This window comes from Myripristis murdjan, chromosome 12 (assembly GCF_902150065.1).
Source record: "Myripristis murdjan chromosome 12, fMyrMur1.1, whole genome shotgun sequence".
NCBI classification, from domain to species: domain Eukaryota; kingdom Metazoa; phylum Chordata; class Actinopteri; order Holocentriformes; family Holocentridae; genus Myripristis; species Myripristis murdjan.
This window is the reverse complement of record NC_043991.1, coordinates 20,192,377-20,208,447: the sequence shown is the minus strand read 5'-3', so window position 1 is coordinate 20,208,447 and position 16,071 is coordinate 20,192,377. Positions and strand designations below refer to the sequence as shown.

At 40.7% G+C, this 16,071-nt stretch overlaps 1 protein-coding gene across 1 annotated transcript in view; it reads left to right on the top strand.

Annotated features, from left to right (window-relative positions):
* The window catches only part of megf10 (multiple EGF-like-domains 10), a 58,238-nt gene that overhangs the window by 24,621 nt on the left and 17,546 nt on the right, over nt 1-16,071 (top strand). Inside the window, exons 6-9 of the mRNA XM_030065415.1 lie at nt 6,141-6,387; nt 8,560-8,680; nt 9,364-9,500; nt 14,538-14,750. Coding sequence (XP_029921275.1) covers nt 6,141-6,387; nt 8,560-8,680; nt 9,364-9,500; nt 14,538-14,750 — 718 coding nt within the window. The remainder of the gene's footprint in view (nt 1-6,140; nt 6,388-8,559; nt 8,681-9,363; nt 9,501-14,537; nt 14,751-16,071) is intronic.

Below are 16,071 nucleotides of genomic sequence, written 5' to 3'. Positions count from 1 at the left end.
GTGATAACGAGATAATTAAATCGAGAAAACAAAGCGATTGTCTAGTTTATTAAAGCATTGCAGACATCAGTCAGTGTAGCAATGTCAGAGGAGCAGGAGAATATCGATCACCGCATCACTTATCTGTTCAATCAAGGCCTGACACAGGCTGAAATAGCTTTATGCTTTATGTCAGGGGTCACCAATCATGTGCCATGCAGGGCCGAGAGGCTGCAGGTTTTCATTCCAACCAAGACCTCCACCAGGTGATTTCACTGATTAGTTCCTCCTTTCTGATACAAGGTGAGGTGATCAGTGAAATCACCTGGTGGAGGTCTTGGTTGGAATGAAAACCTGCAGCCTCTCGGCCCTCCATGGCACATGATTGGTGACCCCTGTTTTATGTGTCCAAGGAGACGTCAGTCAGCATGACATGTCACGTATGATGGAAATCTCAGGCCTATCACGTTTCATTCATTCATTCAAAACGGAGGGAAAATATCTCGTTATCACGAGAAAACGGAGGAAAATTATCTCGTTATCACGAGAAAACGGAGGGAAATTATCTCGTTATCACGGGAAAACGGAGGAAATTTATCTCGTTATCACGGGAAAACGGAGGAAAATTATCTCGTTATCACGAGAAAACGGAGGAATTATCTCGTTATCACGAGAAAACGGAGGAAATAAAATATATTTATGTATGGCCCTTTAGGGCTTCCGTAGATGATGATGACAACAAGAACAACTATTAAACCACCGACAACAGCAGCAATGAAACTACTGCGCTACCAACAATAACAATAACACCAATGTTGACAACAGCAATAACAGCTAATATTGACAACGACGACAGCAAATACATCAATAATAATGATGACAGCAATAATAACAACTACTATGCTACTAAAAACAACAACAGCAATCATGACAGCAACAACAACTGTAGCACCAACATCGAACAACAAAAACAATAAATACTATAATAGATGACAACATTGATAACTACTATACTAACAACATAACAATGACGACGACAATAACAACAGAGTCTAGTGTGCTGTCTAATCAAAAGGTGTCATTGCATCAGGTTTCAATGTCAGTTTAAGGGACAGACTTCCTTCTGAGTGCGTTATCAGCAATATAATAAACATGCAATCCATCAAATCAAATGCATCACATCCATCTATCAGCAAAGTGATATACAGTATGACTACCCAGAATCCTTTTATGACAGTAGTTTGATTTTGTTAGCATCAAGTGATAACGGCTTTATTGCTTATTTGCACCATCATTCAAGGACCTGTCAGCAAATTTTAGCTATCAGCTCTTCACTTTGTTGGTCAGTTCAAGTAAATTTGAGGTGCATATGAACTGCTCATACAAAAACTATAATCTAATCTAAATCTGCCTAATCTAATCTAATCTAATCTAATATAATCTAATCTAATCTAATAATCTATAATCTAACCAATTTTCCTCCCATAAATTAATGTAAGATTCTTATTCTAATTCGACTATAGTTTCTATTTGTAGTAACCCCAATCCTAATCCTGTAACGAAGCTGGTGAGTTCTCTCTGTTTAACTCTCCAAAGACTGCAGAAAGGTAGCATACAATCTGTGCAATCTGTGGAGGATTTTTCAGATTTAACCTTAGCTAGCAGAAAGCATCTCTAGGTGCGATAAATTAAACTTTGTCTTATAGCTTTCCGGTCTCTCGTCTCATTTCCTGTCTCTCATCCTACAGCATGTAGTTGAAATATGGGTTGTAAAATTGTTGCATGGGTGACAGAGCTGTTAGAAAAACTGTGACTAATGAGGAGAGAAGAGGCTTTCCAGATGATGTTTTCTGTATTATGGTCAAGGGTTTAGTCGGGGTGTGAACCCATTTTGTGTGATGGCTCCTCTTTTGCGCAAATAGTCTGAGTCAGTTTCCGTGTTAAATCACTGAATTCAAACACGAATACAGTTTATGAAGTGCTTGTGGAGCTTTGATTTCTTTGGATGGGATGGCTTTGGATATTTCGGTTTTGTAAAGCGACGATAAAAACACGGAGGAAGATTTGCGCACATGTACAGTCGCCGTGGAAAACTTGTGGAAGGCTACAGATGTTTTTTCTCACCAGGAATCCTCCATATCTCTGTGAAATGTATGTCTGTTCCCATGAGCACACCATGCCTAGTAGACTGGGTAATCACAAAATAGATGGAAAAAACATCCCTCCCTGGTCTGGGGATGGGGAGTAAGATCTGTGCCAGCTCTCGACAACTGGCAGGTCAAATTACTGGATGGTGTTTTTCCTTCATTTAACAGACAGTTTCCCCCTTCAAATCCTTCCTTTTGTGAGCTGTGATGAGTATTTATATTGTTTTTAGTGTTATTTGATTATTTCTGCTGGTCCCTATTCACACATGAAAGAGTTAGAAGTCCTCTTCGGTTCACGACAATAGATAATATTTTACAGATGAAATTATCAAAAATTCTTATGACAACAATATGGATTTATCAAGAAGTATGACAATGATACATCCTGACACTTTTTCTGTTTGTGATGAACATCTACCTCAGACTGTGACACATACAGCCATGTGATTAAACCCTGGCACACTGCACACTGCACTCTTTTTTTTTTTTTTTCCCTTGTCCTGCCACGGCATCTTGAATAGGCTGATGAAAGAGAACAGTCTGTCCCAAGGCAAGGGGATGAGGAGCCCCAGGCTTCTGGAGTTTGGCCTTTTTTTTTTAATCTAGGTCAGGTTTCACAAAGGTACCAGGATTCCAGAGTTGAATGTAAGAGGGCTTTACATGTGTGTCTGTGTGTGTCTAATCTCCTGCTCTTTGTCTGTCGCCCTCTCTCCCTACATGCCATGCCTCTCCACTGTGGCACACTGAGCGTGATCGCCCGAGGAAAGGCAAAATGCACTTTTTTTTCCTTATCAGGTCAAAGTGAAAGGAGCTAATGCAAGTGGAAATAAAAGAGCTTGTTAATCGCTTGAATGGCTCCTGGGCAGAATGGTCGTACATGACTGAGTTACTGTGCACGCTTTGCACATGAAGACCAGTATACGTGTGGTGTTGCTTCCTTTCAGTGGTGGCCTCAACCAGCATTCGCAGGACAGAGGAGGATTAGGGCCATGGAAAAATCTGAGATTACAGTTATAATTTTCAGAATAAAGTCAGAATTCTGAGATTGATTTCCTGAGATTCTGACTTTTTTCACTTGTGCATTTTGACATCTTTTTGATGGTTTATCTCACAGTTTTCAGTGATAATATCTAAAACGTGGCATCTGCTATTTTAAAATTGTTCAGTGCATTTTCTTGAATTATATTTGTCCTTCTTACTGTAGGTTTCTGTTGTTGTAGTGAGAACAGGGATACAGAAGAGCAGGATTCGGGTTATTACTGGCTACAGTGGGATCTTGGAGGAAACATGAGTGTGTGAGCAGGGAGGGGAGGGGCACACACAGACATGGGGGATGGGGAGACACGTCCCGCTCATGGCTGGAACCTGTGCCCTCTGTGGAGGAAAGAGCAGCTTTTATTCCACCTGCAAATTGTTAGTTAGTAAATCGTTTACCGCTGTCATCACTATTGCATCTGTTTTTTTTTTTCTTTTTGGTTTAAATGCTTGTGGAAGCTTTGAAATCTTAGCAAATTCACTTCACTTTTTTTCCAAAAAAAAAGGGAAAAAAAGTGACAAGCAAGTTAAAAGAAGAAGTGAAATGAATGAATGATGAATGACTAAATAGTAGTAGAATAGTAATAACATAAAAAATAAAGATAATGTGCCTTAAGATCAAGTGGCAACAGGTTCTCTCCCTGCAGTAGTGAACATGTTATACACACACACACACACACACACACACACACACACACACACAAACACACACACGTAACGACTCCAATGGCAGCATCCGTCCACATGCTAGAATAATTTACTGCAGCCACCATGTTTCTGCCCTCATCAGTTCTTTATTTTTCTGTAATCAGCGCTGCAGTAACGCATGTAGCCGCAGACGTCAGGGCCTGGATGATGGAAGGAGAGGGGTTGTATGGTTTCAGCAGACACACTCCCACCACGCTCATGCAGCGGGTGAAGCTCTGAAAAACCTAAAGCCGATGGTTGGTTGTGGATTAAATTAGGGCTGAGTGACTTTCAACAGAGGCTCGACTGTTGAAAAGTAATTATATCTGGTCACATGTAACTGAAGGTGACCAGATTTTTTCAGAGCAAATCAGGGTACGTTTGTGATTTTGTGACCAGCAATGAAAACAGGAGACGTTTTCCAGAATCAAACAAAAATGATACGCCCTCTTAAGTGGACAAGAAATCTTACATTGATCCAGAATCACTGACTTGACATTTAAATTTATTATTTTAATAATAATATATCTTATTCTCTGGAGTTTTTGCTGCTTTTAAGGACATTTTTTTTACTTTTTTGGGTGCAAATTTTGAGGTACCTTTTTGCTATTTTTTTATTTATTTAATTTTTTTTTTCTTATTTTCTAATCTTGGGTCAAAGCATGATATCAGGGGATTGTTACCACAAAATGGGGACGTCTTGTCACTCTAATGTAACTTTGAGTGTAGTAGCTCACATCTCAGTGTTAAATGGAAAGACACTTGAGTAACACCAAGAATACAAAGCTTAGTATAGCACTAACAGTGTCTGAAAGCCTGACAGATAATGGTCAGTGACCCCTGAATATGTCAGTACTTTCAATCGTAATATAGGTCATAAGATAATGTCCTTGTCTGAACTTTCATTTTCTGCCCGAGCATTTTGCTGCAAAAAAAAAAAAAAAAAAAAAAAAAGGATTCTTCCTTTTCCCAAAGCTTTATATAGATCTCCATGACGTAGGGCCCTGTAATGAAAGGTTTGGCAGTCAAAGCAATATAAACCTTCTTGACTCCCTTTTTTCCCCTCCCAGTCATTGCCAGGCTATAAGAGTGCAGCGGCCTCTTTACGTGTTCTCTGCAAGATGAAAGCCATCTAGAATAAACATGCGGTAAAACACATTCTCCTCAAGTTTACCAGTGTACTGCGGTTACAGGGGTGCATGATGGAGCTACCATGCAGAACGTGATGACGGGAAGGCCGGCTACATGGCTGGGCTCCTCTGTGTGGATGAGGTGTGGTCTGAATGTGGTTGAAGTGCAGCAGCAGGAGCTTAATCATGTGGGTTAAATTAGCTGCACACCATGCCCTAAAATAATTGACTCCTGCCTTTAGGATCATTTATTCTGGATGTCAGGGACGAGCTTCGATCTCAACCTCCAAAGTTTATAGTCGTTAAAGTGAGCTAAACTGATTGATATTGTGGTGCCACACCACCTCCTATCAAAACCTAAATTAGCTGAAAGAGGACAATATGTTGTTGCTGATGACAAGCAGGGATTGGACTAATTTCCATCCATCAAAATCTGACATCACACACGTCGATATCTAGATCAAATAGACAAAATACATCATACGACATATAAAAGAGCACATCCATAATGAAATTAAAAACCATATCATACAACAAATATCATAAGATACAGGAACTTCAGGAGGAGCGTCCATAGTTAAAGGCAGACTGTGCATTTTCATAGAGGAGGGCACCCCACTTTATCATTTATCTCTGTTGATTTTCATTGTTATTGTTTTTAAACCCATTTGGCTGTCTTTTACTGTTTATCTTTAACCACCTTTGCTGGTGACATTTTGATTTTTTTTTTATAATAAAACAATTTTTTTGATCATACTCTATTTATATATTTAACTGATGTGACAATGTTTTTTTTTTTTTTTTTAGCTTCATATTGTGATTTTGTGGTGTTTTTATTTATTTTTTTATTTTTTTATTTTTTTTTGTATTTTTATTGCATATTTATTGTTTAGTATTGTATACCTGTGCCTCAGCACGACTATAAATTGCTTCTCCCTCACTGTGTTCTCTGAGGATTTCAACCAGTCAATCAGTCAATCAATGAAACAATCAATCAATATAAGGGACATAAAAACATAAAATGCAACTCATTTGTATCATCACTGAGATCACAGACAGGGGGAACTCTCGGCTTCTCATCAGTTTCACTCAATCCTGCCTCAGTAGCTAAATCTGTGCTCAGTCTAATCTAAATCTTATTTTTTCTGTCATCTCCCCTCAGCGTGTGACAGTTCCCACTGGGGTCCCCACTGCAGTAACCGCTGCCAGTGCCAGAACGGCGCCCTGTGTAACCCCATCACCGGTGCCTGTATTTGCAACCCGGGCTACAGAAGCTGGCGCTGCGAGGCCCAGTGCGATGCGGGCACCTACGGGAACGGATGCCAGCAGAAATGCCAGTGCCAGAACGGTGCCGCCTGTCACCATGTGACCGGAGAGTGCAAGTGCTCACCAGGATACACTGGTGCCTTGTGAGTTGGCCTGTGTGGGAGTCTGTTTTATAAGCCTAACAGTAACATTTTAAAGGTGCACTATGTTGTTTTGAGAGAGTCAAAAAAATCCTATATATTACGATACTGAAAAGTTAGCAGTTTCCTGTTATTTACAGTAGCAGGACCTGCAGATTTCTTTACATGCATATTTACAATTCAAGAAAGCAGTGTTTTGATTTCTTTTTATTTGTACAATTAATTTAAAAAATGTATCTATATAAACAAATATTTTTCAGAATTTCATGGTGAACCTTTAATATCAAAACTTCTGCTGTGGCCTGGTGCAAATAAGGCCACAGTTATCACAGGAAACACACATTCAGAAAGGCATACACATGTGCGTAGCGTTCAGCGGTGGTTTGTCTTTTACATGGATCAACAGCTGTGTTCACATGAAAAATTCCCTTCTAAGACCATTTTCTGAAATAATCTGGTTTTCAGTGACAGTAGAGAGAGACAGGAAAGGTAAATGGCTCGGGTTCGAACTCAGGCTGCTGCGGTAAGGACTGAGTATTGATCGGTGGTACGCACTCTACCAGGTGTGCTACTGGGACAGCCCAAACAGGTTGTTCTTGCCCAGTTATGACGTTTCCATGTGTTTACCTAAAACCATGTGACTTGAGACAACAGGATATGAAAGGAAACAAGGAACAAGTGAATTTGTTTACTAGTTTCAAAGTATTCGTATATACGCACTATAAAAGTAAAACAAATTTGTTAAATTACTTTAATGCACAAAAAAAACATCTTACCCCTGAACATTAAATCTCCCTCACTTTTGAAAGGAGGGCTGTGGCCATGGTATTAAAGGTTCATGTAAACAGGTTAACACAAGTAATAACCTGACAAGCTACCGTTGCTTTACCGAGTACAAATATTTCAAAACTGACGTTGCTGATATATTGTGCTGATGTCCAAGATCCATAAATTTGTCCATTATTCTTGCCAAAAATATGCCAAAGTATTCAGTGTTTCCCTAAAGGCCAGGTGAAACTGAGATCACTGATAACCTTTTAGGGGTTAGCAGCTGCTGGAGGCAGGGTCACAGCTCCTCTGCGGTGGAACACATGACTGCTTTCAAATGAACAATTAAGTCACACATTATGGAGCAATTAAATGACCAAACAAATGTGAGCTCTAGGGTGGGCGTGGCAAGTCCACTGACGCCTTCCGCATGGCTCTGTGACGAACCGATCAGGCGTTATGAAAGGGGGCGTGGCAAAAAAAAAGTGTGTATGTGTGTGTTTCTACAAAGTTTGGCCGACAGACCAACAGAGGGAGCTACAGAGCTGCTGGCTAATAAAATTTTCAGTGTCAGTGGAAATGTCACGTGAGCTTTACAGCCTGTGTTTCTGTAGCTTTGGTCTCGTCAGAGGTGGGAGACACTGACACACTGATTTAGCAGTATTGTTTTTATCTCAAATAAATCGCAGAAATAAAGCGTCTACTACCGTTTTTAATGCTCCACCGAAAAGTATAGCTCCCCAAACTAAAGCTTTTGCAAAATAAACCAATCTGAGGGGTTTATTTTTTACAGGCACCATGCGACGTTACATCTGTTATACTGTTGCCTTTAGCCAACTGTCGACAAAGTGGAGGGCCCTGCCATCTGTCTGTCAACTCATCTTCTGTGACGCTGATGAACGTTTTCTTCTTTAGTCTCATTTTCCGAACCAAAAGTCATATTTGTAGACGTGTCCCTTGTAAGCAACAATGAGAATCAGCTGTAGGCGCCAGATAATCACATGTTACTTGGCAGCTCTTGTTGTGGAGTAATACAGGTGAAGCGAATGTGGCTCATGTGATATTGGAGCAGGTGAGCGCCTCTCCCAGCTGGCTGCCCGACTGTCACAGCTTATCTGAGCTATTTGGAAACCTTAATACATGAACAGGACGGCACCACCCACCTTGGGAAAAAGTTTATTGTAATTTCTTTGCTTTTATCACCGACACATTTGAATGTAGACCGCTGTGTAATGAGCAGGATAATCCACTCTGAGATAACATCAGTGCACCTCGGTAATTAATTATCAGTAACAGACCATCTCATAGCTGCCTGTCCCTTACATATTGAATAAAAGGACAGTATATTACCCCATAAATGGATAAATGCTGAATAATAACTGGGTGTTGTATTGTTTTGCTGCGTAGCTGTGAGGACCTGTGTCCACCCGGGAAACACGGGCAGCAGTGTGAGGAGAGATGCCCGTGTCAGAACGGAGGAGTGTGTCACCATGTCACTGGAGAGTGCTCGTGTCCTGCAGGATGGATGGTACGCCTACACACACACAATCACACACACACATGCACACACACACACACACACACACATACACACACACACACACACACACACACACACACACACACACACACGTCCTACTCTTCTTTATTTATTGATGTGTTTGTGTCTTGTTCTTGCTTGTTGATAGGCTGAAGTTTACTGATTCTTGTGATTCTCTGTGGGAAAACAGACTTACTGACACAGCATTATATATATATGTATATAGATATAGATGTATATACACAACATTTTTTTGTAATCATTTATTATATTATTATATCTTATTTTATATCTATATTTAGAATATTATTTATAATTCTATATATTTCTATAATTCTATATTTATAATTCTGTGTTTAAAAATATTCATTTATTATTTTATATATTGTGTATTATTTTTATTTATTTATTTTGCTATTTTAGATTATTTTCTATTAATGGAATATTAAAATAAATTTTTAAAAAACAGCACATGCAGTTTTAGATATGACAAATGTAAAATAGACAGAAATCGAATAAAACATATTTATGAAGACACTTGAACGAGAATACAAACAATCAACAGGTCTACAGAGGTCATGCTATATGTACAGAGTGAAGGCGTAAATCCTGCTCAGCTTGTCAAAAGGTCCCTGTAAGTGTGACTTTCCTCTCGTTACTGGTGTGTTTAGGGAACAGTGTGTGGCCAGCCGTGTCCAGAGGGACGTTTTGGACGAAACTGTTCCCAGGAGTGTCAGTGTCACAACGAGGGCGTTTGTGTCTCGTCGACCGGACAATGTCTCTGCAGCCCTGGATACACCGGAGAGAGGTGAGACCAACGTTTGATATAATATTCAGGAGGATTTTAGGAGGATTTCTTCTTCTTTTTTCTTTCTTATGTCGCAGATCGCAGTGTTCATTACATTACATACATAAAACAAAGTACCACTGCTTTAACAAACCAAGATGCATCCAGGTCAGGTGCCACATGAGAAGATACATCATAAACTGTCCAACGATGAAGGTGTTTTTCTTATTCCTCATTTAAAAGTCCAGGGCGAGATTTCCAGTTGAGAATTGAGAAAAAAAACACGTGTGACAGCAGACAGAACAAGGACTTCTCATGAACAGTAACAACAACCAAAATAGCAAGAGTGGAAATGAAAGACAAATTTAGTTCTGTGGAGCAAAATCCCTTTTAGTCCTTTCTTATTGTTTCATTATTTGGGGATTTAACAAATCTAGTTGTTTTTTTTGTTTGTTTGTTTGTTTGTTTTTAGCTACTTTTAAAGTCATTTTCTTTTAACTTGTCTTGTCTGACTTGACTAAAAATGTTTTGCTGATTGTTCATTTCTTGCCAGTCTTCTTATCACCCTTTTTCTTGTGTTTTTGAAAGAAATGAAGTGAACCAACTCAGGTTTCACAGTCAATTGAGCACAAGAAATCTGACATTTTAACAAATAATTTCAATATGTAGAATTTTTTTTCTAAATTTTTTTTCAAATTAAATTTTTTTCCCATCTGCTTTTTACAAATATTCCTGGAATTTCGTGCTAATTTGCTTATCTTTATTCCTGAAAGACCTCAAGTGAATTTGCGCAGGTTTCATAGGGTTAAAGTGAAGAGTAGTTTTCTTCTCAGCGTGCTCTTTTTTCCTTCTTATGTTTTAGTGCAGCGTTTGACTCGTTGATTGCTTGGTTTTATCAGATCAGCGTAAAGACGTGTGTGTAGAGCTCACAGGTGCTGCTGTGTACGGGCTCAGTTCATATCTGGCAGACAGGGCAGGACCTTCTCAGTAAGAACAGATCAGTCCTCATCATCACATGCAGACATCACATGTTGACAGCCGCAGGGGGAAATGCACTCATGCTCCTCGCCATATACATGCTCCCCGTCAGTGGCCCTCGTCACATTTGGCCTCCTTAGCCCTAGGCTGACTGAGCTGGGCTTAGGTTAGCCTCGATTCACACTATTCTCATTAACCCAGGTCTCACTGTGAGCTCTGGGTTAAGGATTCACGCTTGAAACTCAAAGCCCAGGGTTCACATCCTCAGAACAACAAACACTCTTGCTTTTTTTCCTTTAACCTCAGTTCTAACTTCACACCACAGACCTTAGCCCAGACGTTTTGGGGATATCCCCAGAAAACCAGAGATGACCTGCTCTGATCTGGTCCACCTTTTCCCACAGATGCATCGTCATGCTGAGGTCAAGCGTGCAAAGTCAGTTTCTTGTTTGAAATTGAACCTCAAAACACTCTCTAACACTCCGGCTTTTATTATGACCCTGTGTTCAGATCTATTCATCATAAATTATCCCATTACTGTTAGTGTTTTCATTTTTATTCTGGCCCTGTTTTGTTTGTGTGTATGCATGTGTGTCTATGTGTATGTGTGTGTATTTGTTTGTTGTTGCTCATTTTCCTTCATTGAACTTTTTTTTGTTTGTTAGCAGGACATCTCAGAAAGTTATGAACGGAGTCGCACTAAACTTTGTGGAAGGGTTAGTCATGGGACAAAGAAGAGCTGATTCACTTTTCATGCTGATTGGTCAAAAGGGGGCATGATGGTGGGTGTCGGCAGTCACAAAAAGGCACATAAAGTCCAAATGGATTCATGTAACATGGCAACATTTTGTGGGAAGCTTGATCATGGGACAGGGAAGGAGCTGATTAAGCTTTCACACTGATTGGCCAAACGGGAGCGTGGTGGTGGGTGTGGCTGGTCACAAAAAGGTGCATAACCCCAACAACAAAAATTAATATTAAAACAATAAAAAATACCCTCAGTTAAAAGCATGAAAAGTGACAAAAGTTTAATTTGCTCGACTGTGTGATGTGGAAATGACGTCTTTCTAGTTGTTAACAGTGACTCGGCAGCACAGCTTGACCACACGTCTCTCGCTGCGATTCAACATATGGCTCACGACTTTCACATTAAACACTCCCTCTCAATATGGCGGCCTGTTAAATCAACAAGTGTGCTTTCTCCCTCTCTGCCCTCCTGCTGTGCGGCTGCTCGCTGCCAGATGACTCAGTGGCTGCAGCATTTTTTATTCCCACCTCCACCCCTCAGTGGGGAAGCTTCCTTTCATCACTGTCTTTGGCTCGCTCAGATGTGTGCTCGCAGGAAGTGACAAGATCACAGCCTACATGCCTTAATAATAACATACACTTAACTGCATCAATAAATATGTTTATGTGAGCCGCCTGACTGAACTGCATGAGTGCCCAGTTCGCTGGTAATGATGGGGGTGATTTGATGCACCCCCATCATTACCAGCGAATGGTGCTGGTGCTGAATTTATTTTAATGTCAAACAGTACACAAGTACATTGAAAACCCTATGACATTAAAACTGAGCTGAATTCCTGACCCACTTGTGTCTGACAAAAGTCTGATGTGACCAAGCGGGTCAGTGCAATTCACTGGATCCCAGACTAGTGTTTAACACACAACAGTTTGGAGCAGAAATCCCTTATGCTTTTATAGCTCGTGGTTTTTGTGTTTTTCCTTTCTGTGGGAAAATTGCAAATTTGGTTGGTTGACAGAGTAAATGAAACGACAGTAAGGCTGCTATGCTTGGACTTGTTGGAAAGTTGATGTAGACCGTGTGAATTACATTTCATTAATCACAATGCGTAACATGAGCAGCCAGCAAGCATAACTGTAGTAACTAAAAACCTTTAGTTTCGATAAAAGTGGGAAGTAAAACCTTTGTTTGCACATTCACACCTGTTTTCAAAATGTCATCGTAAAAATGATGCTGGAAAGACCGTTTAAGATCTGTCTGTCTAGATATATATTTGATACTCTCCCCCATCCCTCCTTCACATTCTTCAGACCGTCACAACCAGGAAGCCACGGCAGTGTTTTCACAGACAAATCCTGGTGTGTGCTGCCCCGGGCTTTAAGTCCATATAATTAGCAGTATCAGAGAGCATGTACCATATACTTAGCCAGACCAGTGAAGAGACAGGAATAGCCCTTCAAGTACACTTTTATGAGTAAATAAGGGCTTGAGGGAAGCCAAACGTCAGGGTATAGCACCGCTGGTAACTGGGCCGACCACACCCTTACCCACTGGAAACCATTAACAGGATCTTGGGGATGGGGCGTGGGGGGTGAACATTGTTGTTTTGTTTTGTTTTGTTTTGTTTTTAATCTTGTGCACAGTGGGAGTGCAGGCTTCAGTGTGGATTTTGCTGTTATGTCTTTCTTTGTTTATATGCTGGATGAAAGATTCTCCTCTAATACCGTCACCCTCGTTTACGCTGTAGGTTTGTAGGGCCTGATGAGAGCAATAAGTTGGGATAATAAATATGTCCCAAGGGAATCCTGCTGAGAGCCTGCTGTTTTATTCAAAACATGTAGGAGGTTGGCCAGCCATTGTACTTATTCTGTTGTTGTGTTTGCTGAATACAATGTAGTGCACTAGATATCACTGGCAGCATGTTATCTTCCTCTCAGGAAGACTGGGAATAACTAGAACCAATCCCTGTGCTTAAGTCGGTGATAAATCCAAATCAATTAATATTCCCATATCATGTTTTTGCTTGTTCTAAAATTATCAGCTTGCAGCGGGCCATTTCATTCGCAAACCATCTGAGAGAGCACACAAATAGCTTGGTTTGTTGGTTGTGGCTGGTATATGTAATTAAGGGAAAGATAATGGTGACCCATTGCATTCATTTTCAAATTGTTTGTTTGCAAGTAGTTTGTTTTGCTTAGCAGTAAGCCACATTATCTAAACCTTCTTGCTCCAGCTATGACTTTGCTTCAAAGTGACCCGTGGAACCGCAACCGTAGCCTTTTTGCCTCTGTCAGCAGTGTGTGCCAAGCAAGTATGTGAAGCACAAGTAGATGAATGTACTTGAGTGAAGTTAGACTTTTGTGTGTGTTTGTGAGCACACACACAAAATCCAATGGTCCCCCACAGGGAGGTCAAAGGTCAGCTATAGAATGTGTCTTAAAAGGGCCACACTGGTGATTTTGCATGCTTAACGTAATATCTATAAAATGCATAAACTTGATGTTCCTGCTAATTGTTTCCCAAAGTAGGCAGTCGTATTTTAGAACTCTGTTTTTTCCCCTTTTTATGCAGCCATTAGTTTCCATTCATTCCGCTATGATATGAAAATGAACTTTCAGAGACTTCAAACTTTCTTCACTCCAGTATTCCATGACCGTAATAAAGTCGTCCACGTTTTCCTAAAAGCAGCAGCACTGTTGTGTTTTGATGACATGAAATTAGGCGGAGTGAAACAGTCCCTCCGCTGAAAAATTATCCCCGGGGGAAACGTTTGCTTTACACAAAGAATCATTAGTTCTGTGGTTCATGAATGTTTACAGTTTCCATGCAAGGATTTTTTCCCGTCCAAGGTCTTGATACCTTTTAAATTAATGGCATATAATTTAGGAGATTCAGTTTTGGATGTTGTTATCTTGAATGTGAGTGGATGCACTGAAAGGTCACCGGCAAATAGAGTCAAAGTTTAAAGAGAGAGAGAGAGGTTTTGTGCTGCTGGAGGATTGTTGCATCATTTGAGGACTAGAGTGACACACTTCACAGCCCTACTGCCGTGTGTTGTCAACAAAGCAGCTCATCACAATCGCTGTTTTATTCTGGAGCAAACAGTTCAGAGACTCCTCTATTCCATTCAAGTTCCGTGGTGTGAACAGACGTGTTATTCAAAGTGGAAAAGATAATTTACTACCTGACACCCTGACATGATGCATGCTTTCACAGAATATGATGTTTTGGCAGCAAGTCCACCACAATTACACCAAGAGGAGAAGCCATAATTGAATACTGTCACCTTTGCAAATCACTGACCACTGCCTCTTGGCCTGTCTCTCCCTCTGCAGGTGCCAGGATGAGTGCCCAGTCGGTACTTATGGTGTTGGCTGTGCGCAGACGTGTCGCTGTGTGAACAATGCCAAATGCTACCACGTCAGCGGGATGTGTCTCTGCGACCCAGGCTACACCGGCGAGATATGCGAGGTCCGGCTGTGTCCCGAGGGCCACTACGGCCTTAAATGTGACAAGAAGTGCCCGTGCTCTGCCCAGAACACACGCAGGTAGCCCGTCATCGACTATCACTGCTGCTGTAACGACAAATACTGCTGCCATTATCAGAGCTGTCAGTCACAGTGCCTATGGGCCCGCCTTCTCTCATCTAGTATAGGACCCCCCCCCCACAACCAATCAGATTACTTCACAGCTCAATGAGATATGAGATATGTATAAATTACCTGCAAAATTAGCACCAAAAAAAGAAAGAAAAGAAAATGACCTGAAAATTGGGAACAAAATTAGTTTAAAAAAATATATAAGAAAAGGACCTGAAAAATAAAACACCCAAAAAGTAAAGGTACTAATGTAATTATGAAAGGATAAGAGGATGGAGTTTAAATTTTTTGCACAAAGTCAGATTACACCGGAGTGTGTGTTCCCTGTCATGGAAAAGCAGTGTGTCAGTTTACACTGGTCCAGCTTGTCGTGCTTATGGAGAGACAGAAAATCTGCTCTCTGTAATGAATGTGATTTAAAGTGCAGTACACGAGTAAAAGTACATAGTTGAGTACAAATAACATTACTTACAAAGTAAAACTCCAAAATAGTACAGGAAATGTAATTAGTTGTTCCACCGTTGGCTGTCAGCCTGTAAAACCTGCAGTAAAACCTGCACTATTCGATTCATCTAGAATAAAAAAAAAATCTAGTGGAATCCCTGAGTCAAGATTAAAGATACTGAATAGCCACACAAGATAGTGGCAATGAGCAGCTTCAGGACAAAAATACTGCCTTCAAAACCCAGTTGAGCCCTTGTGTTAACTGACTTTAAAGTGTTTATGCATGTGTCTGGGATTATATCAGGTCTGCATGTGTATGTCAGTCACACAGTTAACCAGGCAGACAGTTGGCCATTGTGAGCCAGCGGTCCACTGTCAGATAGGTTGGCACAGCTGCAGGCCTGCATGTGTTGTGAGTGAGGACAGCTGTCCCACTGCTGCTCAATGGCGCTGCTGTTTCAGGTGGAGCAGCTGTCAGTCAACCGCATAAGAAAAAGTAGTTTCCACCTCCTTCCTTTGATTGCCTTTAATCCTCCACCCTGCATGTATGTGATAATATCAAAATATAGACATTCAGTCAGTGAACCTCTGAGGACAGTTTGTCCACTCATAAACTGCCGGATAAATACTGGAATTCCTCCTTTTACTCCGGATACTCAGTCTCTTTGAAGGGATTCATGTTTCTTATTTTGTCTTCCAAGTTACTTTCCTACTAAGCAGATGTTGTGCCCGGTTACCAGTTAAGAATAAAAAAAAAAAAGTGCAACGTGACAGGAAAGATTGAGGACAGAGAGAAGGGGGTGATGTGACAAAATCCCTGGGCTGG